This window comes from Jaculus jaculus, chromosome 2 (genome assembly GCF_020740685.1).
Source record: "Jaculus jaculus isolate mJacJac1 chromosome 2, mJacJac1.mat.Y.cur, whole genome shotgun sequence".
Taxonomy (NCBI): Eukaryota; Metazoa; Chordata; class Mammalia; order Rodentia; family Dipodidae; genus Jaculus; species Jaculus jaculus.
Genome location: NC_059103.1, coordinates 111,439,255 through 111,461,286, shown reverse-complemented (window position 1 = coordinate 111,461,286; position 22,032 = coordinate 111,439,255). Strand labels below are relative to the sequence as shown.

General features: G+C 44.1%; 1 protein-coding gene across 4 annotated transcripts in view; it reads left to right on the top strand.

Moving 5' to 3' along the window:
- Positions 1 to 22,032, top strand: part of Aff1 (AF4/FMR2 family member 1) — a 214,019-nt gene that overhangs the window by 166,629 nt on the left and 25,358 nt on the right. For all 4 annotated transcript variants that reach the window (XM_045143706.1, XM_045143707.1, XM_045143708.1 and 1 more), the window contains 6 exons: positions 775 to 811; positions 4,248 to 4,299; positions 11,741 to 11,795; positions 11,917 to 11,954; positions 15,530 to 15,686; positions 20,857 to 21,813. In XM_045143706.1, the coding sequence (XP_044999641.1) occupies positions 775 to 811; positions 4,248 to 4,299; positions 11,741 to 11,795; positions 11,917 to 11,954; positions 15,530 to 15,686; positions 20,857 to 21,813 (1,296 nt within the window). The remainder of the gene's footprint in view (positions 1 to 774; positions 812 to 4,247; positions 4,300 to 11,740; positions 11,796 to 11,916; positions 11,955 to 15,529; positions 15,687 to 20,856; positions 21,814 to 22,032) is intronic.

Genomic DNA, 22,032 nt, shown 5'->3' with positions numbered 1-22,032 from the left:
GGATCCAGGCTCGATTCCCCAGGACCCACATAAGCCAAATGCACAAGGGGGCACATGCATCTGGAGTTTGTTTGCAGTGGCTAGAGGCCCTGGCGCACCCATTCTCTCTCTCCTTCCCTCTTTTTCTCTCTCAAATAGATTAATTGAATTAATCAGTGTTTAGGTCCTACGCACCAAAATATGATTGATGGATTTACTAGAGGGCTGGATAGTTGTGTCATCTAGCAAAATACTCATTGTAAAATCTATGTTGCTCAGGTGTGGTAGTACACACCTTTAGTCTCAGCATTCAGGGAGCTGAGGTAGGAGGATCACTGTGAGTTCCCAGCCAACCTGGGACTGCACAGTGTGTTCCAGGTCATCCTGGGCTAGAGTGAGACCTTACCTTAGAAAAACTAAACAAAACAAAATTTGTGGTAAGTAATATAGGTATTCTCTGCACTAACATTTCCATTTTTTTATGTACTTGAATGTTTCATAAGACTTTTTTTAAAGATTTGTTTTATTTATCTATTAGAGACAGTGGGAGAGTGAGAATGAGCACGTCAGGGCCTCTAGCCACTGCAGACTAACTCCAGATGCATGTACCACCATGTGCATCTGGCTTATGTGGAACCTGGAGATCAAACCTGAGTCCTTAGGCTTTGCAGGCATGCACCTTAACTGCTAAGCCATCTCTTTGGCCCAAGACTTTCTTTTAGCATAAAACCTGTGTTGATTTTTCTTTAGGATTTGTAAGCCATAACATTTGACTAACAAGATTTCCTCCCCTAGGATTCTCAACACATCAGTTCTGCAACCCTAAACCAAAGTAAGTAAAGATCTGGAATTCTGTACTGCATTGGGGAACAAAGCATGGTTTCTATAACTGGTAGTAACTTCAATATGGAAATGTGAGCAGCACATGCCCACAGAGTAAGAATGGAGAGCAGACTTAAAGCCATTCTCAGGTGCAAGTTCAGATTGTTGCAGGGCTTTAAGATGCTTTAGTAAAATATATGGTGCATGCTTATCTTGACTATTGACTAAGAATTGTAACCCAAGACTGTGCATGACAAAAGACTGGAGTATTTCGTGTCATTCTTGTGTTTTGTAAACAAAACTGAGATTTTAAAATATTTATTTGAGAGGCAGAGAATGAGTGAACACAGGCACACCAGGGCCTCTTGCTGTTGCAAAGGATGTGCAGATATATTTGACCCTTTTGTGCATTTGCCTTTCGTGAGTACTGAGGAACTGAACCTGTACTGTCAGGATTTGTGAGCAAGCTCCTTTAACCACTGAGCCATCTCCCAGTCTTGAGATTAAAAAACAAAACAAAACTTTATTTATTTTGTATTTGAGGCGGGGAGGGAGAGAGGGAGAGAGAGAGGGAACATGAGCGAGAGAGAGCAAGCATGTTTACATGAGCCAGACCTCAAACGAACTCCAGATGAATGCACCACCTTGTGCAGCCGGCTTTACATAGGTACTGGTGAATTGAACCCTGGGGGCTTTGGCTTTGCCGGAAACACACCTTAACTGCTAAGACAGCTCTCCAGCCCACTGACATTTTTTTTTTTTTAAATAAGAAATGTAGTGCACAGGTTCTCTAGCCCCTCTGTGTCTGTTGGCATATGACTTTTTCTTGGTCTCTCTCTTTTTTTAATGGACTGTAAAACTCATAAGGAAAGGAACTGGGTCTAGCGTCTCTCTTCAGCAGTGACTCCTTAGGTCAGTACATTGCCCATGTCTCAGCTGTATGTTTGGTGTGTGAAACCTTACAAAGATCACGAGGTATTTACAGTTGTTACTTCATCAGATTGTAAGAGCAATAAGCCACCTGCACAGGTGAAGGTAATGTGCATCACAAGGTGATAATTGCCAAAGGAATGAAAGAGGAGGAGGCCCACAGTTGAGTGCACAGTGTGTGTGTGTTTACGCGCGCGTGCATGCACACGGGTTGGGGAGAGAGGAGTTTGTAAAGTACAGAGGTAATTCTCCCTGTAAATAATATCCCCACTTTATTCTTTTCCTTCCTTGTATTATTTTTCCCCTGATGATTTGCAAAGAAGGAAGGAGAGGAAAAAGATTAAAACAGCAAGAAATAGAATGACCTTCCTCTAGAACAGGGTTGAACAGATCACAGCCTGAGGGTCAAATCTTCGTGCAGCTATTTTTTAAGTAAAGTTTTATTGGGCCAAGATCGTGTCAATTTATTTATTCTGAATGGTGTAAACAGAAACTACTCTACTTACTGTTACCCAACCCAGAGATGTGTAATGCCATCTTGCAAAGAACTCAAAACTGTATCTCCATCATCTGATTCTCCTGCTCCAAGTAGCAGAGTTTACTGATACTGATGGCTATGTGAGGAGATTGGGGGGGCACCCTTCCCCCATGCTTTGGCAGTCAGTCCAAGAATATATAGGCAGTGAAATGGCACAGATCTGAAGAGAGAACATCAGCCCAGCTGTTGACAGGGTTGTTGTGTGTCTCTTTACCTCTAGCTGCCTGCCCTTCTCCATTTACCCTGGCTGCCAGTCATGTGGGTTTCATTCTTCTATGAGTAATTCTTGGCTCTTGCTTTAGGAAGGTGGAACCTTTAATCCCTTTAACTGTTGGATTGATTCTAGATGAGCTTGGAAGGGCTTTCATGACCAGGAATGAGTCTCTCTCTTGGCCTGTGCAGTGATTTGAGCTAATCTTTGTTCCCCTGATGACGATGAGAGGCTGTCAGGTGCTGGCAGCTTCTGCAGATATCAGCTCGCCAGCTGCTCACTTCAGATTTCCAGTCACAGCTGATGCGCTGTCCGTGTTTCATCATTGTGAGAATGTGGCCTCGGTGGTCTGAACAACAGGGATCTAGTTGTTTTCTTGCTGAAGAGGGTGTGAGGCAGGGGTGGATGCAGCTTGTATTGAAGAGTGGAGTGTGCATGCATGTCTCAGAGTAAGTTAAGTAGGTTTTGGAGTCTGGAGAGGGCAATTGCTGGGATTTTATGTGAGTGTACTGCTGTTTATGGCTGAGTTTGTACAACATGGCCGCCTAAGGATTCCCAGGATCTATGAAACTCGTACACTAGTTAAGATGGACCTTGTGAATAGTCAGAAGAGTGACAGCTGTCCCTCTAAATTGGAGTTGTAATCATCTAGACAGAGGGAAGCTAATTCGAAAATGTACAGGCTGCTGCCACCATGAGGATAAAGTGGTGAATTGCAAGCATGCATGTGTGCCCCTCTGACATTTGTGTGAGTCACTAAGCCCAGAAAGGACACAGGTTTCCTTTCTTCGTGGTTCTAGCTCCTCTGACCTCCTGTCTGGGCACACACAGCTGCCTACCAACTAGTGTTGCATCACTTTCAGCTCTCCTTAGGGTGCATGTGGTGGCACCACCGGCCTAATATTTCTGAGGCATATGATCATTAATGACTTTGTGACTGACCCGTGTGGTCTTGTTGGTCACCACACATCCCATGCATGGCCTTAGCCTCGCTAGTTGTGGGGGCCGGGGTGTGCATGTCCCACTCCTCCCCTTCTTTACGTCAGTTCCTGCAGTCACTGTCAGAATTCCACCCGTCATCTTTTAATGACTCATCCATCTCATTCTTTCTGTAATTTACCTTCTTTGGTCATTACAAGTAGAATGAGTATCTAGATTCCCAGGACAGTACATTTACATAATCGCTGTGTGTATTTCTCTCATGCTGCCTAGGATTATAGATATTTCTGGGCCTATATCATGTTCCTCAAGCTCACCGAGGACTGGTCCAGACACCTTACATGTATTGGTCTCGACTAGGCAGTGTGTAAACAGCTGCTGCATGAAGGAATTGAGGGTGGAGGGCAAGGTGGGATGGAGAGCACATTCGCCAAGAATGGAGGCTGTACAATCTTGGGTGAACCTGGGAGTCATGTCTGGTTTGGGGAAGGAGGTGAGAGTCGGGTTGATATTGTGATTCCCTATGAAGCCCTTTAATTTTAACTATGAAGAACATAAATTCTCCCTTGGTCAGGAAAGCTACCAGCAATTTGCCAGGACACACTGCAGGCTTTCTAAGTAGTTTCATATATTGAGAGGATTTCTCGGTTCCTGAGCATGCCTTCCCTCTCAAAGTGAGATTGCATCGAGGGCAGTGCATAGCACTGCGCCAGCAGACTTTATCCTATGCGTTCAGGTAAAAGAGGGAAGCAGCCCAAAGGGAACTTAAACCTAATGGCCTTGGAAATGTGTATCCTGCTGCCCTGACCATGTCTTCCTCCTCCACAGAACAGTATGACGCACCTTCCAAAACCCACCCTCATTCTCAGCAAGGAACGTCGTAAGTAAAATGCTTTCATTTATTAGAAGGTGTACGACACAAAATTTCCCATGTGAATCCATTGCGTAGATTTTTTTTCCTGCTCTCAGTTAATGACATTCGTCAGAAGCTGCTGCATTGTAAAGGGAGGAAATTGCCCACAGTTATACTTGGATCCGGTTCTCCTGTTGAAGGTTTATTCACCATGGGAGAATGTGCTAGAGGGTTTTTTGGAAAGAAAGGCATTGAGCTGTTATTTACATATTAACAGTGGAACAGAAGGCTTTGGCTTTTTAAAATTTCAGTTTTACATGGCTTTAGCTCTTCAAAACAAATTTTGGGGGAAGTGTACAATTTGAGATTTTTCTGACCTAGTTTTACTCAATAAGGTAATAGCGGTAGTACCCCACTGAGCTTTATTAAGGCCTAGCAAGTATAGATATATTTGGGGTTTTGGGAACATTTTTAGACTTCATATTATAGATTTTTAATTCAGCATTTTGACCCACTTTATGTCTCAAAAGTGTTTGAATTACAGTATCCAACTTTCCTCTTCCTGTCACTGGTTGTTATGACTGAATGAGGAAGTCCTTGTCACCTTCAGGTCTGACCTGTCACTCACTGGCTGACTTGCTACACAGGTGCTCAAGGCATTCAGTCTCTGGTTCTGGTTCTGGCTGTGGTTCTGGTGTTAGGCACAGTATCTGGCCCATGTTTCCTGTGGGGCGAGCATTGCTGTGGGTCAGTTTAAAAACCATGAAGTAGCTGGGTGTGGTGGCGCAGGCCTTTAATCCCAGCACTTGGGAGGCAAAGGTAGGAGGATCGCCGTGAGTCGGAGGCTGTCCTAAGACTGCGTACTGAATTTCAGGTCATCCTGGGCTAAAGCGAGAGCCTGCCTTTAAAAACAAAAAAGAAGTAGAGCTGATGAAAAGATTATGGTTAGATCGTTGTTCTCAAGGGCCAGATCCTGATGGAATTTGATTTCATTTCCCCACAGCAGAATGAACAGAATTGAACAATGTAATGAGATTTTGTTTTTTTCTAGGCTGGGTCTTTGCCTAGCTCAGGCTGACCTGGATCTCACGCTAGTCTCAGACCTGCCTTGAAGTCATGGTGTACACCACCATGCCTGGCTAGAGCGTTTTTCTTTTTTTTTAAGTGTACTTATTGAGAGAGGGACATTATCATTATGAATATGGGCACACCAGGGCCTCTTGCTGCTCTAAACAAAGCATGTGCCACTTTGTGCATCTGGTTTTACGTATTTGCTGGGGAATTGAACCCCTGCTGGCAAGCTTTGCAAGGAGGCATCTTTAACTGTTTAGCCATCAGCCATTACTGCAGCTGGAGACTTAAAATAATTAATGATTTGAGATCAGAGACAGTGACCATGACAGTGTGAGTATGGGCACGCCAGGGCCCCTGGATGCTGCAAATTGCAGATGCTTGTGCCACTTGTGTGCTTGGCTTTACATGGATACTGGAGAATCAAACAGACCACAGGCTTTGCAAGTGCCTTTGACTACTGAGCCGTCTCTCTGGCTTGAGATTTTTCTTTTGTTGTTGTTGTTCTGTGAGGTAGTCTCTAGCCCAGCTGACCTGGAACTCACTGTGTAATCTCAGGCCGGCCTTGAACTTGAACAGTGATCCTCCTACCTCTGCCTGCTAAGTGCTGGGATTATAGGCGTGCACCACTACACTCAGCTGGCTTGAGATTTTTGATCTAGAATTTGATCACCTTTTTATTAAGTTTATTATAATTTCAGTTTATTACTTTGGGGGGTTGTGATCAATGTATTTTATTTGTGTTAGACAAGGAGTTTTTGTCTTTTGTCCTTTACTTGGAAAAAAAAAATGCTAACCTTATGTCAGTTACCCCTTTCCTTTTCTACTTTACCTTTTCTTTGTGGGAATTTTCCTGGCTCTTAAACTCCAGCAATGTAGAGTTGTTGGTTTTGATGGCATTTCAGGGAGGAAGAGGTTTGTTGAACCAGCTGCTGGCTGGTAGGGAATAGAAGAAGCTACTGAGCCAGGGACCACAGCTGTGAAATTCTGAGACTGCCCTAAGCTCAGGGCTTGTGATTGAAGGGAGGAAGGTCTGTGCTGTGCCTGAGAAGCAGCTTGGACTGAGTGGCAGAAAGCACTCCCACCCCTGGTCATTCCTGTGCAGTCTGTGAGCAAGCTTGGACCAGGAGTCCTGCTACTAACAAGATGGCATACCCCTGAAAGTACATTATATAGTATGATGTGTATGTTCTTTATAAGCAGACATCTGAAATTATGCAGTAAGTAGAACTTGTATCAGGGAAGGGGTGAAAGAAGGCCCTGGTGGAGGTGCGGAGGAGAGAGAAGAGTAATTAAGAGTGGAGGAAGCATTACTGAGACTGGGCAGGGAACAAAGGCTGCATGCCTTAGTGGTTGTGTGGGGCATGGGTTAGTAGTATTGAAACATACCAGAAAGAAATGTAGCTCACTGACAAAAAGCAATGACTTTTATGAACCTGCTTTTAATAGAGATTGGCTGAATGTGGCATCCCAATTAATTTGTGAAGTGCAATCATTGTTTCCAATTTAGTGTGGCAAATCTCTAGTGCTGTGGGTTTATTTGATCTGTTGTCAGCATTTGGGATCTCAGATGTGCAGTGAGGCTGTTGAAGTGGCAGGTAGGTGCCAGAGAGGCAATCTAATGTACTTTACAAATTTCTAATTACAAGTCATTTATACTTCAGCTTCAAAAGTCAATGTAGGATTTATGCTTTTTATTTCAGTTATATAAAAAATGGATAGTACATAAAAAAGTAGGGACCCAGCAGCAAGAAAAAGTTTTGAGGAGCCTGTATTAACTGATCTGTCTGGTAGAGATGACAAAGTGGTTGAAGGATATAGGAGGAAAGAAATACATTTTGAGGGTTGGGGACATGGCTTAGCAGTTAAAGGTGCTTGCTTGTTAAGCCCACCAGCCCAGGTTCAGTTCCCTGGTACCCACGTAAAGTCAGGTGCACAACATGGCATATGCACCTGCAGTTGGTTTGCAGTGGCAAGAGGCCCTGGTGTGCCTATTCTCTTTGCAAATTAATACTTGTTTTTAAAAGAAATGTATGTTGAATACAGTGGTTTTTTTCCCTATGTATTTTAAGCTCCTTTTGTTTCTCAAATGACAAATTCCTTCTGCAAAGCGCTATAGGTAACTGATTTTGCTGCTGCTGCTTGCCTCCAAGTTTAGGAGGGAGTATATTTGCTTAAGGATTCTTGGTTTTGGAATTCTCTTCCTTTTCAAGATACAGATCTGTGGAGTTCTCAGGACAGAGTACAAAGTATTTCCTCTTCTGTGGTTATTGTGTCCTTCATGTGATTGTGGCCACTTCCTTTCTGTGCGTCCAGGTGCAGTGTGCAGGGCAATTGTCAGCCTCTTGGAAGGACTCTGTGGCATACTTTAGAACTGTCATAGGTGACCTCCCCCACACCTTTTGCTAAACCCTTCCTTCATTTATATATTTTCCTACTTTCTCTGAAACCAACCCCTACTTTGAATAAGAGACACAAATGAGCTGTTACAGCTATTTGAAATTTTTCAGAATTTTATTTGTGAGACTGTCTGGGGGGGAGAGGGTACATGCTTATCAGGGTCTCCTGTTGCTACAAATACCAGGCCTATGTGTAACGTTGGGTTTGACTTTACATGGGTGCTGGGGATTGAACCCATGCCAGAAGGCTTTGTAAGCAAGGACACTTAACCATTGTACCATCTCTTCAGCCTGCTATTGAAATTTTACTTACGTGTAATATGAGACAATCCATCAGGACTTAAATGTCCCTCAGGTTTTTTTTTCTTCTATTTTTGTTTTTGTTTTTGGTGCTGGAGAACTCAGGACAATTCTAACTGCTACTGCTATTTTATGATGAATGTCATCAAAAAACAAGAGTAGGCCAGGTGTGGTGGTGCATGCCTTTAATCTCAGCACTTGGGAGGCTGAGGTAGAAGGATCACTGTGAGTTCGAGGCCACCCTGGGACTACAGAGTGATTTCCAGGTCATCCTGGGCTACAGTGAGACCCTACCTTGGTGGAGGTGGTGGTGGGTTTAGAAATGGAAAGCTCTAGTTGTAAAGTTTGCAACTGGTGAGCAGTGGAGGTATATCTTTCCTTCTTACTGACCAGGAGCAAGCACAGGTGCTATTTATATATACATTGGCATATTTACATTTATAATCTTCATTTAGATGGGTGTAGTCGTGCCTTCTTTAATCCCAACATGTAGGAGTCTGTGGTGGTAGAATTACCATGAATTTGAGGCTAGCCTGGGGCTACAGAGTGGGTTCCAGGTCAGCTTTTATAAAAGATTGAAGATCCCCATGAGGTGCAACACACCTTTAATCCTAGCACTTGGGAGGCAGAAGTAGGAGGATTGCCGTGAGTTTAAGGCCATCCTGAGACTACATAGTGAATTCCAGGTCAGTCTGGACTAGACCAAGACCCTACCTCAAAAAACCAAAAAATAAGTAAATAAAAAATAAAGAGCTGGGAGGTTTGAGAACCTGCCTTACACCCCAGAACGTTCCCAATAATTCTTAGTAATCTAGACCTGGTTGGCTAGAAAGGATACACTTTACTTTCAAGAGATTGAGAAACCAGGGCTAAAGAGATGGCTTAGTGGTTAAGCATTCGCCTGTGAAAGCCTGAGGACCCCAGTTTGAGGCTCAATTTCCCAGGACCCACTTTAGCCAGATGCAAAAGGGTAGCACACATCTGCAGTTCATTTGCAGTGGCTGGAAGCCCTGGCACGCCCATACTCTCCCTTTCTCCTTCTCACTCTCTCACTCACTCGTTCTCTCTGTGTCACTCTTAAATAAATAAAAATAAATAATAAAAATAAAAATAAAGAATCCAGAGCTGTGGGTGAACATGACCATTTGGTTACAGAAGGACGCGTTTCTTTTCTTTTCAGGAGAGAGAGGCACACAGTGAATTCAGAGCAGAGGATAAGGCTGCTAGTCCCTCTTCCTGCCTTCTTCCCACTTACTGTAACTGCTTAAGACCTCCTCTTAGCCATTCTCATTTATGGCACACAGCACTCTCTGTACTTTGCAACTTCCCATCATGTCTTCCAAGATTGCACTGGCAGTTCTTATTTCTGCCATGTACCCAGAAGGAACCAGAAGCCCTGGTTGGTGGTACATGCCAGGAATCCTAATACTTGGGAGGCTAAGGCAGGAAGGTGGCTAGTTTGAAGCTAGCCTAGACTATATAATGAGACCGTGTCTTAAAATGCAATAACCAAAGCCTGACTAAATTTAAAGTTCTGGAAATTATGGATGTGCTTTGGAGCTTACCTTCTTCCCACATATCCATTACTCATCTATTCCCAAAAATTAATTTCAGTTTGGGAGATTGTATAACCATATACAGTCATTGTGCTCATTGGTGGTTTTTAAAAATACTACTTTTTGTACCATCTTAAGTATACTTAATACCGTGATCATACCTTATTAATTACAAATAGCGACTGTGAGCTTGCTTTCACATGCTCTTTGTCAAATGAAATGTTTGTATAAAATACTAAGGCAAGCACTAAGTGTACTTAGGTAGTTTTGGGGTTCTGAGTTGATGTTACAGAATGCTATCACCGAGAGCTCTGGGCAGGTCCAGTGGAAAGGAAGGGAAGGCTCTGCTCACTTGGGCTGACTCACAGAAGCGTGCCCGCCAAAACCTGTTCCTAGCTGCCCGAGCACTTTGCCAGATGAGTAGCTACCTGCCTAACGTTTCTGTACAAGGAAGTTAGAAGATCGCTTGCAACCTTCGTGTGCAGTGTTTACCTCACCTATGATGTGAACTGTGGCGAAACTCACGTGGCATTCCAGAGTTACTTCACCCGCCATAACAAGTTTGGCTTCTTTTGGACGGGGCCGGAACAGGGCATGTGCCACTTTATGCTTCCTTACCGTGGAGGTGAAAATGACATTAGACATTTCATCACTTAAGCTCTGTAAGACTTAATGCTCATTTATTTTCACTGGAAAAATAGCATGTTCATTTTATTATACCAGGGCAGCTGTGTTTTAGGTTAAATGGGAAGACTTTCTCTTGGTCGCTTGGAACTCAGATTTAATTCTGTCAGGTCTTCTAACGATTGTGTCATATATTGTCCAGAGCAAGAGGATCTCAGATGGAATGAACTGTGCATCTGGTTCTGTCCTGCACCAGCTTTGTGATCCGGGGTATAGGAAGTGGACTTTTCACCATTGCAGTCACCGCAAAGTGTTGCAAGGGTAGTGTAGTAACTGTCAATGTCTGGTCACTCTGTGGGCAAGGCTGGGCCATACTGCTACTCTTGGCATGAGTGAGACTGGTCCTGAGAGATTTTGGTTGCCATTTAGCAGGTGCAGATGTGCTTGCCCAGTGTGCTTTGCTGCAGACAAATTCCAGAGGTATGCACCACCGTGTGCATCTGGCCTACTTGGTACGGCATTCCTTTGGCTTTACATGCAAGCGTGCCTTAACCACTAAGCCATCTCTCCAGCCCTAGAAAATATTTTATTTATTTATTTTTGAAGTAGGGTCTTGCTGTAGCTCAGAATAACCTAGAACTCAGTCTGTAGTTCCAGGCTTGCCTTGAACTCAACAGCAGTCCTCCTACCTCAGCCTTCCAAGTGCTGGGATTAAAGGAGGGTGCCGCCACACATAGCTTGATTTTAATGTTAAGCCAGAATACCTAGAGATACATATTTAGTACACTAATACAAGTTTGGAAAAGTGACCAGAACTACAACAGTAAGGCTAAAACATTTTCTCCTAATAACAGATTCATTTTACCACCAAACTTCTCCTTGATTTGTAGTCAAGCAAACAAAACAATGTGAAATGCTAACCTGTGTCCTTTGGACAGAAATGGAAGAGACCTGGTGACAATTGTGTTGATAGTTTCCTGCATCTTACTGTGTTAATTTTGTCTTTCCATAACTCTTTTCTATACACCGGCACTGTAAAGCGCCTTGTACAGACTCATGCAGCCTTATCTCCCGGACTGCTTAGTCATTTACTCTATTTCAGTTGTAGACTGAAGAAGAAAAGAGTTCAAGTATAGTATGCATATGTTTTGCCTTTCTCTTTCCATTTTGTGTGTTTATATTGACTTTGTCCTTATGGCATAGGGTTGCAGATATAGTTAAGGGCTGACAAGAAATGCCTGCCTGGAGAAGAGAAGCTCTGCTTCCAACTTCAGGACACATGAAAGATTAAGTTTGGGTGTAGAAGATGACTTATCTGAACTGGTTTCTGTGTTAAAATTGTAAAACTTGACTTACTAGGAAAACGAAGCAATTTGATGAATTAAAAAAAGAAAAAAAAAAACCCAACAACCTATTCCTGTCTCGTCCTTTTTGCCATAGAATATATTTTCTTGTTACATGCTTTAACCGTTCTTAGTCCTTCTCTCACATTCTCCATTGCCTGTCCCTCCCCTCTAGCATGCTCGAGGACGACCTTCAGCTCAGTGACAGTGAGGATAGCGACGGCGAGCAGGTGAGCTGACACTACCTGGTGAGGCCCGGAGTCCTTGTAACTCCATCGCGTGCACCTGAGCTGCTTGTCCTAACCTGTTTTTGTTCTTTCCTGGCACTTCTCCCCTACTGTGAATGCCCAGACCCCAGAGAAGCCTCCTGCCTCATCTGCACCTCCAAGGTATTGTCTATGGGGTTCTCTTCACTGTATAAAACTTTAGAATATTGTACCAGTTGGGAAAAATAAAGTTTTATCTCAGTCCCTCCAAAACTTTATGAAAGGGAAGAAGGCACAGTTGAAGAAAAATGCCATTTAGTTATATTTTGGAAACTTAAATTGGCTGGTGGGAGATTATTAACCCTATAAAAGTGAGAGTCCGTACAGCAACTGCTTATGTCATTGTTTTGGATGTTAAAAGGTTTTGAGCCAGATATGTTGGGGCATGCCTGTAAATGCAATACTTGGAAGACTGGGGCTGGAAGATGGCAAGTTTGAGGCCAGCCTGGATTAGAGAATGAGACCCTCTCAGTTTTTGTAAAGATTTTAAAAAATAAATTGGTGATTTACACCTTTAATCCCAGCACTTGGGAGTCTGAGGTAGGAGGATTGCTATAAGTATGAGGCTAACCTGGGAGGCAGAGTGAGTTCCAGGTTAGCCTGGGCTAGAGTGGGACCTTGTCTCAAGAAACTAAAAGAATAAAAGTAGTTTATCATTGATATTATATAACCAATATTCTAAGTCTGAATGAAGAGACAATGTAATTATAAAGTGATAGGTTAACTATGCTTTGAAAATTTATTCTGAAGATTTTTTTCTAGAACTTTTTCCCCAGTGTTTGTTTTATTCTGTGTGCATGAGTGAATTTGCATGTACATATGGAGGCCATAAAACAGCTTGAGTGTTGTCCTTTGTTAAGGCAAGGTGTCTCAGTGGGTGGAGCCCACCAAGTAGCCTAGCCTGTCAGGTCAGCACGCTCCCAGGATCTGTCTCTCTCTGCCTCTTCGGTACTGGGATTACAAGCCTGCACCACACTGGCATAACATGGCATCACATGAGTACTAGGGATCGAACGCAGGTCCTTATGCTTGCAAAAGCCAGCACTTCTTTTTTTTTTTTTAAATTATTTATTTATTTATTTGAGAGCGACAGACACAGAGAGAAAGACAGATAGAGGGAGAGAGAGAGAATGGGCACGCCAGGGCCTCCAGCCACTGCAAACGAACTCCAGACGCGTGCGCCCCCTTGTGCATCTGGCTAACGTGGGACCTGGGGAACCGAGCCTCGAACCGGGGTCCTTAGGCTTCACAGGCAAGCGCTTAACCGCTACGCCATCTCTCCAGCCCAAAAGCCAGCACTTCTGAGTCATCTCTCCAGCCCTTCTTGTTTTCTTAGTTATATGAACATTCAAATTGTTTTGGTTGCTTAAAAATAATTACCTAGGGCTGAAGAGATGGCTTAGGCGGTTAGGCACTTGCCTGTGAAGCCTAAGGACCCCGGTTCGAGGCTCACTTCCCCAGGTCCCACGTTAGCCAGATGCACAAGGGGGCGCACGCGTCTGGAGTTCATTTGCAGAGGCTGGAAGCCCTGGCGCGCCCATTCTCTCTCTCTCTCTCCCTCTATCTGTCTTTCTCTCTGTCTGTCGCTCTCAAATAAATAAATAATTAAAAAAATAATTACCTATAGTATATTTTAATCCACAGGAAAATGTCCCTATTATCACTTTTTTATTTGCTTGTTTTGCTTTTTGAGGTAGTTTTTTTTTTTTTAAAAAAAATTTAATTAGCATTTTCCATGATTATAAAAAAAAATCCCATGGTAATTCCCTCTGAGGTAGAGTCTTGCTTAAGCCCAGACTGACCTGGAATTTACCCCGTAGTCTCAGGGTGGCCTTGAACTCACCACAATCCTCCTACCTCTGCCTCCCGAGTGCCGAGATTGAAGGCATGTACCACCACGTCCAGTTTATTATCACTTTAAGTGAGCCAACCATATTTTAGAAAACCTTTGAGTTTTGGAAATGGGAAGTACTTGAACTGTTTTCACAATATTTTCCTGGTACTAAATGAAGTAATTTAAGATGGCAAATATCTTTCCTTCATGGACCAAGAGTTTTTTGTTACCTTGCGATGGTGTCCTTGTTCATTCAGAGACCAGACCATCAATGAAAACGTGGCTGTCGTAGAAGTAATGTGTAGTTGATGGTTGAGAAAGCCCATTCCTTATACAGTCTTAAGGGGTTCATAACATCAGCTTGTTTAGTTAAACCCAATTTTGTTAGAATTTCTGGCAGCTCATGCTGTCTCATACTATGACAAATTAGTCTCATATAAAAGTAGAGAGAAAAGCAGAAGAGAAACCAAAAGGCAGAAATAAGTTAGAGGTAAGAGGTCCATTGAAAGTGTGTCTCCAGGGCTGGAGAGATGGCTTAGAGGTTAAGGCATTTGTCTGCAAAACCTAAGAATCCATGTTCAACTCTCCAGATCCCACGTAAGCCAGATGCACAATGGCGAGGCAAACTCATGGTCATACATGCCCGCTAGGTGGTGCAAGCATCTGGAGTTCGATTGCATGCCTGAGGTCCTGGTGTGCCCGTTCTCTTTCTCTCCTTATCTGTCTCTCTAAAAGAAAGGAAAAAAGGAAGTGTGTCTCTAGGCTGATCCTGTGTTTTATGTGAGGATCTGAGGTAGTGTTGACTTTAAAATCACCTAGGCAGTGATTGTATTATTCAATTATTTTATTACTATATGAATTATTTAATGTGTTTATTTTGAAAATATTATATGTAGGCTTGGAAGCTTTGAAGGTCATAAGTAATCACTTACTGCTTTAGCTAATACCTCTTAAGGCAAGATTTCAAGATTGCATCTGCTTTGAAACTGTCAAGTGTTATCAATATGTTTCCTTAGTAATTACTCTTTAAAACCTGAAAGTATTCAGGTTTCATTCATGAAGAATGGTCCATTTTACAATTCCATCAAAAAGTGTGAGTGAATCATTTTTGTGCTCACCCTGCCTGGAGCACCATCTGCTCAGTGTGTGGCTGATACTCATGTGGGAAAAAGGGAGGGGCGGGGTTACAATTTGTTTATCTTTTACATATTTTCTTTGGGTAACGCATGGTAGGAACCAGCAAGCTTAATCAGTCACATAGTAAGTATTTCAGCCTTTGTGAACCACTTTAATCTCTGCTGAAACTGCCCAGCCATGCTGCTGTGTCATAGCCACGGCTGGGCGGGACAGTGGTCGCAGACATGTTCTAATGAAACCTGACTTGAAAACCGACAGCCTGTCCATGTCCAGACCCGATTTTCCGTTCCTTGATATCAGGCACCCAGCATCTAACTTAGATTATTTTTATTTTATTTATTTTATTTTTTTTTGAGGTAGGGGCTTGCTGTAGCCCAGGCTGACCTGGAATTAGTCTCAGGCTGGCCTCGAACTCAAAGCCACTCCTACATCAGCCTTCTGAGTGCTGGGATTAAAGGTGTGCCCCACCATACACAGCAGATTCTTTTTTCAAAATAATAAATCCACATGATCTTCAGTAGTAGAATGCCAGTGAACTCTTTCCTGCAGGGAACTCTTTAAAAGGTTTTCACTGCTTCTTAAACCAGTCTGGGCCCTTCTCTCCACTGAACGGTTAGGAAAGATTGAAGCCCTTTTAGGAGCAAGACAGTGTGTGGATTGCGTGGATCAGTGAGGAAGAAACCCACTGTGCGTGATTGTCTCATTTTCTCCCTGGGTTGCTTTGCAGTGCTCCACAGTCACTTCCGGAACCAGTGGCCTCTGCACATGCCAGTAGCGCAGAGTCTGAGAGCACGAGTGACTCGGACAGCTCCTCCGACTCCGAGAGCGAGAGCAGCTCCAGCGACAGTGAGGAGAACGAGCCCCCAGAAGCCCCTGCTCCCGAGGTACTGTGCCCCCTTCAGAAAGGCCGTTCAGGATGGCGGGGAGCTGTCTTTGGGGGCTGGAATCTGAGCTGTGCATAGCACTGACCCCCAAACAAGACTTTCCTGTGCCTACCCCAGGGAGCCATCTGTTTCTGGTCGCTTACTGATGACTAAATACTTGGCAAGAGAAAACAGGAGACATGGCTTCCCTCCTTGGTTGGTGCACAAGAAGTTGTCTCTGATAGCTAATGGTTTTCAAGCACAGCTCATGAATGTTTGCACACTATTCTCTCTGCCCTCTGTTGAAAATTTGTTTTGAGGAGACTTCTGTTTTAGTGATAATGAAAGTTCAGGAATGTCTCAGTCAGGGAAAGCAAAAGGAGACTGCCTGATTTAGCAAGGACTTAGAAGTAAAGCACCACTGAAAGCCATGGATTTTGTTGATGTCCAAGGGACTTGCCAGGCCTCCAGGTTTTGTGCCCTCTTACCCTGTGTAATATAGCTATAACTATGTGTATTGTCACCCACCTTTGGACTGTAATTATCAACAGATCAGTGAAACCAAAAACCCAAGCACTTAGCTTCCCTGGAGAATTTACACTCTGCCGGATGGCTGAGCGTAAGAAATTGTCCATAATAGCTAACAATGTTGCCACATGCCTTTAAAACTTGGGCATCAGTTTAAAAATGAGGCTAGGGAAGGATAGTAGGAAAAGGGAAGGCATTCTTATTTTTGGTGAATAAGACCAGCCAATATAGAGAAATTACCTGCATGTTTAAGAACAGGATGCCAGGAAAGGGGGCTTTCTGATAAGAAAGTGTTAGGGTTTTCTATACCCATCTCTGCTGTTTACAGCCATGGCAGCCTCAGTCCAGCAGGAACGGAATGCATCTGGAGATCTCGGCAGGAGAACCCAGAGCTGGACTGAGCGTGGGGGCAGCTGGGAGGGCGAGCAGCATATTTTGTTAGGTAGGAGTCTAGGCCTGGCACAAGGGACATGTTCAGTTCTTGAGGGTGGGGGGTGTTGATTAACACGGATCAGCATTTGCTGCATTGGAAGTGCCTCTCAGAGTCTAGAAAGAGCTCAGCTGGCTTGTGCAGTAGTAATTGCTATTGAAATAATGCTTCAGTGTCTCAGGGGAAAGGATAGCTGAATGTACCACATAGACCATTTTTGTGATGTTTATAAGGTCTTTGCTTCGTGTTCCATTTTTTAAAAAAGATTATGTATTTGTACATGTGTGTGTTCTGTTATTGAATTTTGCACATGTATTTCCAACAACTGAAGTTTTATTTAAAAAGTACATATGATACCATAACTCTTGTTACTTTGAGTTACAGTAAAGGGATATGTGGTGATGCATATTAAAACATTTTAAAATAATTTAAAGTAAAATTCAGTATACCTTTAAAATATAAAATTAAACATTTAAAAATTTTTTTAAATGCACACTTTTTTTCCCTTTTTTTTTTTTTGGTTGTTTTTTGAGGGTCTCACTGTAGCCCAGGCTGACCTGGAATTCACTATGGAGTCTCAGGGTGGCCTCGAACTCATGGCAATCCTCCTACCTCTGCCTCCCAGGTGCTGGGATTAAAGGCGTGTGCCACCATGGCCGGCTCTTTTCCATTTCTACTGTGGAGTATTTGGGTTATGCTAGCATTGAGAGGAGAGGGGAAGATGATAGGGCACACCCTGGTCCTACCTGACATTTGTCTGTTTAAACAGTATTTTACAGACTAACATGATGAATCCCTTAGGTTGATATCATCCTCATCTCAATATGTAACCTTAAGTCGACTGTTCATAGGAGGGGTGGCTTGCATGTCCCCTTGTCTGAGTATACTCACTCAGTTTCACCCTGAAAATGGGCCACAGGCCTCCCTTGGACATCCAAGACTGAAGTGGAAGTTATTTCTGTAACCAGGACATTCCTTTAGGGACCATTAAATGTATCTCACTTCCACCCTGCTTTGGGGGTGGAGTGGCAGATGTGACTACACCAGGAGCGACTTTCGCATTGGGTTCCCACATGACTAGCCTTCTAAGAGTCTCATCAACAGTTGGTATAACCTAGGTGGTGAGTGAGGTACATCCATACCTTTCCTGAGGAATGGTGGGAAGGCTTTATTTCCTCATAGGTATGGCAGTGTTGTATCTTAGCACCTTATCCCATCATTTAACCACTAATTAGTGCTACCAAAACTTTGAGTCTTTGGGGCTGGAGAGCTGGATCAAAGTTAAAGGCACTTGTTTGCAATGTTTGACAGTCTGGGTTCAAATCCTCAGTACCCATCTAAAGTCAGATGCACAAAGTGGCACATGCATCTGGGGTTTGCTTGCAGTGACAAGAGGCCCTGGTGTGCCCGTTCCTTCTCTGTGTCATTCTCATTCTCCCTCTGCTTGCAGGGAAAAAAAAAAAAAAAAACCCAGGTGTGGTGGTGCACGCCTTTAATACTAGCACTCAGGAGGCAGACGTAGGAGGAGCGTTATTTGAGGCCACCCTGAGACTGCATAGTAAACTTCTGGTCAGCCTAGGCTAGAGTTGAGACCCTACCCTACCTCAAAAAACAAAAACAAACCAAAAAACCCCTAAGCTAATTGGATTAGATCCAGCTTACTAGGATGGTCTCCTTACCCATGATCTAATCAAGTAGGTCACACATATATTACCTTCTAGTTAGTTTCCTGATGCTTTGTGTGTGTGATATTGTTATTTATGTAAGCCACCACTAAGAACAAATGGATCCTGAAATAAACATGTAGTAAATCACTGTCATGTAATTCTTCCAAAAAAACATGATCTTCATTTTCTCAACATTGGTGTTTTTCTATATGATATAAATCTCAAGTAGAAATACCCATATATCTTATATTGTATGCGTGGGACATGGTCGCTTGTGTTAGTAGTTAATTTAGCAACAACAGTTTACATAAGAGATGACAGAGGAACGTCTGCTGATTTGCCATGTCAGTTAATCATCTTAATTTCATTGCTCATCACTGTCTGCTGTGGACTCACCTTTTGCACTAAAAATAGGTGTAACTTCAGACAAGATTGACTATACCTAGAGGTATAATGTCTGGCTTAAAGAACCAAAGATAGTGTTAGAGAGAGGCCTCAGCACTTGTCTGTGAAGCCTAAGGACACAGGTTTGACTGCTTAGAATCCATGTAAGCCAGATACACATGGTTATACATGCATCTGGAGTTCGTTTGCAGTTGGCTAGAGGCCCTGGCACGCCCATATTCATTCATTCATTCTCTCTCTCATAAATAAATAAAATAATTTATAGAAAACTTAAAAGAGAACTGGGTGTGGTGGCGCACACCTTTAGTTCCAGCACTCAGGAGGCAGAGGTAGGAGAATCACTGTGAGTTCAAGGCCACCCTGAGACTACAGAGTGAATTCCAGGTCAGCCTGGACTAAAGTGAGACCCTACCTCAAAAAACCAAGGGGAGGAAAACAAAAACAAAAACAAAAACAACCTTAAAAGAATTGAAGCCAGGTGTGGTGGGGCATGCCTTTAGTCCCAGCAACGGTAGCAGGATCGCCTTGAGTTCAAATCCATCCTGAGACTACATATTGAATTATAGGTTAATCTGGCCTAGAGCAAGACCCTACCTTGGTGGATGGCTGGGGGGGGGAGAATCAAAGAACAGAAAATGTTTGGTGAACATGACTTCAGCTGACTCTTCCAACGTTTAAAATGTGAAAATCGGGGCCTGGAGAGATGGCTCAGTGGTTAAAGGCACTTGCTTGCAAAGCTTGATGGTTTACATTCGATTGGCCAGTACCCACATAAAGTTAGATGCAGAAAGTGGCACACTTATCTGGTGGTCATTTATAGTGGCAGGAGGTCCAGGCATGCCCGTTCCTCTATGTTTCTCTTTTTCTGTTTGTAAATAAATAAAAATATTTAGACTTTTAAAATTTATTTGCAAGGAGAGAAGAGGGAGGAAAGTAAGGAGGGTACACCAGGGCTTCCAGCAGCTGCATTGAACTCCAGATACGTGCACTACTTTGTGCATCTGCCTTTATGTGGGTACTTAGGAATTGAACCTGGGTAGTTAGGCTTTGCAGGCAAGCACCTTAACCACTAAGCCATCTATCTCTTCAGCCCATAAAAATATTTAAAATGTGAAAATTACATCTATCTATGCATGATAATCTTACACATAAATACTGCGTTTATTTAAAACTTTTTTTTCTTTTCTTGGTTTTTTGAGGTAACCCTGGTGTGCCCATTCTTTTTATCTGCCTCTTTCTCTCTCAAATAAATAAATACATTAAGAACAAAAAAAAAGATTTAGACACAAGAGAGACATAATGGGCACCCCAGGGCCTCCAGCCACTGCAAGCAAACTCCAGATGCATGTAGCTCTTTGTGCATCTGGCTTTCTCTGGGTACTGGGAATTGAACCCAGGTTGTTAGGCTCTACAGGCAAGTATATTAACTGCCGAGCCATAACTCTAGCCCTATAATAATGATTTTAAGTAAGAAAGAGGAAATCAAATCTTGAAGAGAAGTCCTTGTCACTTGTGTGCCAGAGGAAAAGCCTGACATGCATGGTGAATCAGTAAAATATATCTTATTAGCTACCTTCTGAAAAAACCTTGAGAAAAGCTTTTTTTTTAAAGTTCTGAGTATGCATTTTATTTCATTTATTTGAGAGAGAGAGAGAGAATGAAAATGGGTGTGTCAGGGCCTCCAGCTGCTGCAGAGGAACTCCAGATGCATGCACCACCTTGTACCTCTGGCTTACGTTGGTCCTGGGGAATTCACTTGGGTCCTTTGGCTTTGCAGGCAATAAGCAATCTTTCCTGCCTGAGAAAAGCTTTTTTTAAAAAAATTCCACAACCTGGTTTTACTCTCTAATACAGTAATTTACAAGTAAAAATGTTCTGTTCAGATTGCACCTTAGTATTAGAACAAAAGGTGGCTAACACAGTGATTTCTCATCGCGTGTGGCCTGTTAGTCAGTATCCACTAGACAGAATTCCCAAACCACAAACATACTGGATTGCTTTTAGAGTTGTTGCAGGGTCTGATCTGAATTTGACACAGATGAAGAGAAGGTAAATTCTTAGGTATGGAGTGACCGCCATTCCCACATAATTGAACAGCTAACATAAAAGAATAGGTCATTAGTCCTTGTTAGTTAACCCTCTTCTCTGTTTCCGTTTTCAGCCTGAGCCTCCAACAACAAACAAATGGCAGCTGGACAACTGGTTAACCAAAGTCAGCCAGCCGGCTGCGCCTCCAGAGTGTCGGGGCCTCACAGAGTCCCCACACTGGTGTCAAGAGAATAAAGGTGGCAGTGTCAGCAGCAGTGGCCAGGAGCATCCTGAATCCAAAGACCCTCCCCTCAAGAGCTCCAGCAAAGCCCCCCGGGGGCCCTCTGAGGGCCCCCACCCTGGGAAGAGAAGCTGCCAGAAGTCCCCTGCACAGCAGGAGCCTCCACCTCGGCAAACTACAGGAACCAAACAGCCCAGAAAACCCGCCAAGGCCTTGGGCCAGGTGGAGCCTCGAGCCAGCCTGCAGGTGGAGAGTGAGCCAGGATCTCAGGATGCCTCTGGCTTGAAGGAGCAGACTTCCAAAGACAAGCCCAAGGTGAAGACGAAAGGAAGACCACGTGCTGCGGGCAGCCAGGAGCCCAAGCTCACAGCGCCCACGCCCGCTCCCGCTCCCACGCCCACCCCCAGTGACAAGAGGAAGCACAAGAGCTCCCTCCCCGCATCCTCCAAGGTGCTCTCAGGCCCCGAACCCCCGAAGGACAATGTAGGAGACAGGAGCCTGGAGTCCTTTGCTCTTGTGCCCCTGACTCAGAGTCGGGGTCCACCCCACAGTGGCGGCGGCAGGACTAGTGGCTGCAGACAGGCCGTGGTAATCCAGGAGAACAGCCGCAAGGACAAACTCCCATTGCCTTTGAGAGACACCTCAGTGCTCTCGCCGCTCAGGGACGCTCCGGCCCCCACGAGCTTGGTGGTGAAGATAACCCTGGACCTGCTCACCTGGGTACCCCAGCCACCAGGGAAGGGGAGCCGCCCAAAGAAACCCGAGGACAAGCAGACGCCTCCAGGGAAGAAGCACGAGGCCGAGAAGAGAAGCTCTGACACCTCCAGCAAGGTGGCCAAGAAGAGAAAGGTGAGGCCAGGGAGACTGCCTCCCATGACAGTGTGAGGCGGCCTGCGTGTGGCCGGGAGGCTCTGGGGATCTTGGACCACTCCGCGCCGTCTTAGAAGAGGCCGGACGCCTGCCGTGGCTCGCCGCACTTGGCTTCTTCCCGCAGGCTCCTCTGGGCTGCCTCTGCGTCCATTCTGCGGCCGCACAGTCGGGTCGTCCGCAGACACGGAAGGTGACACT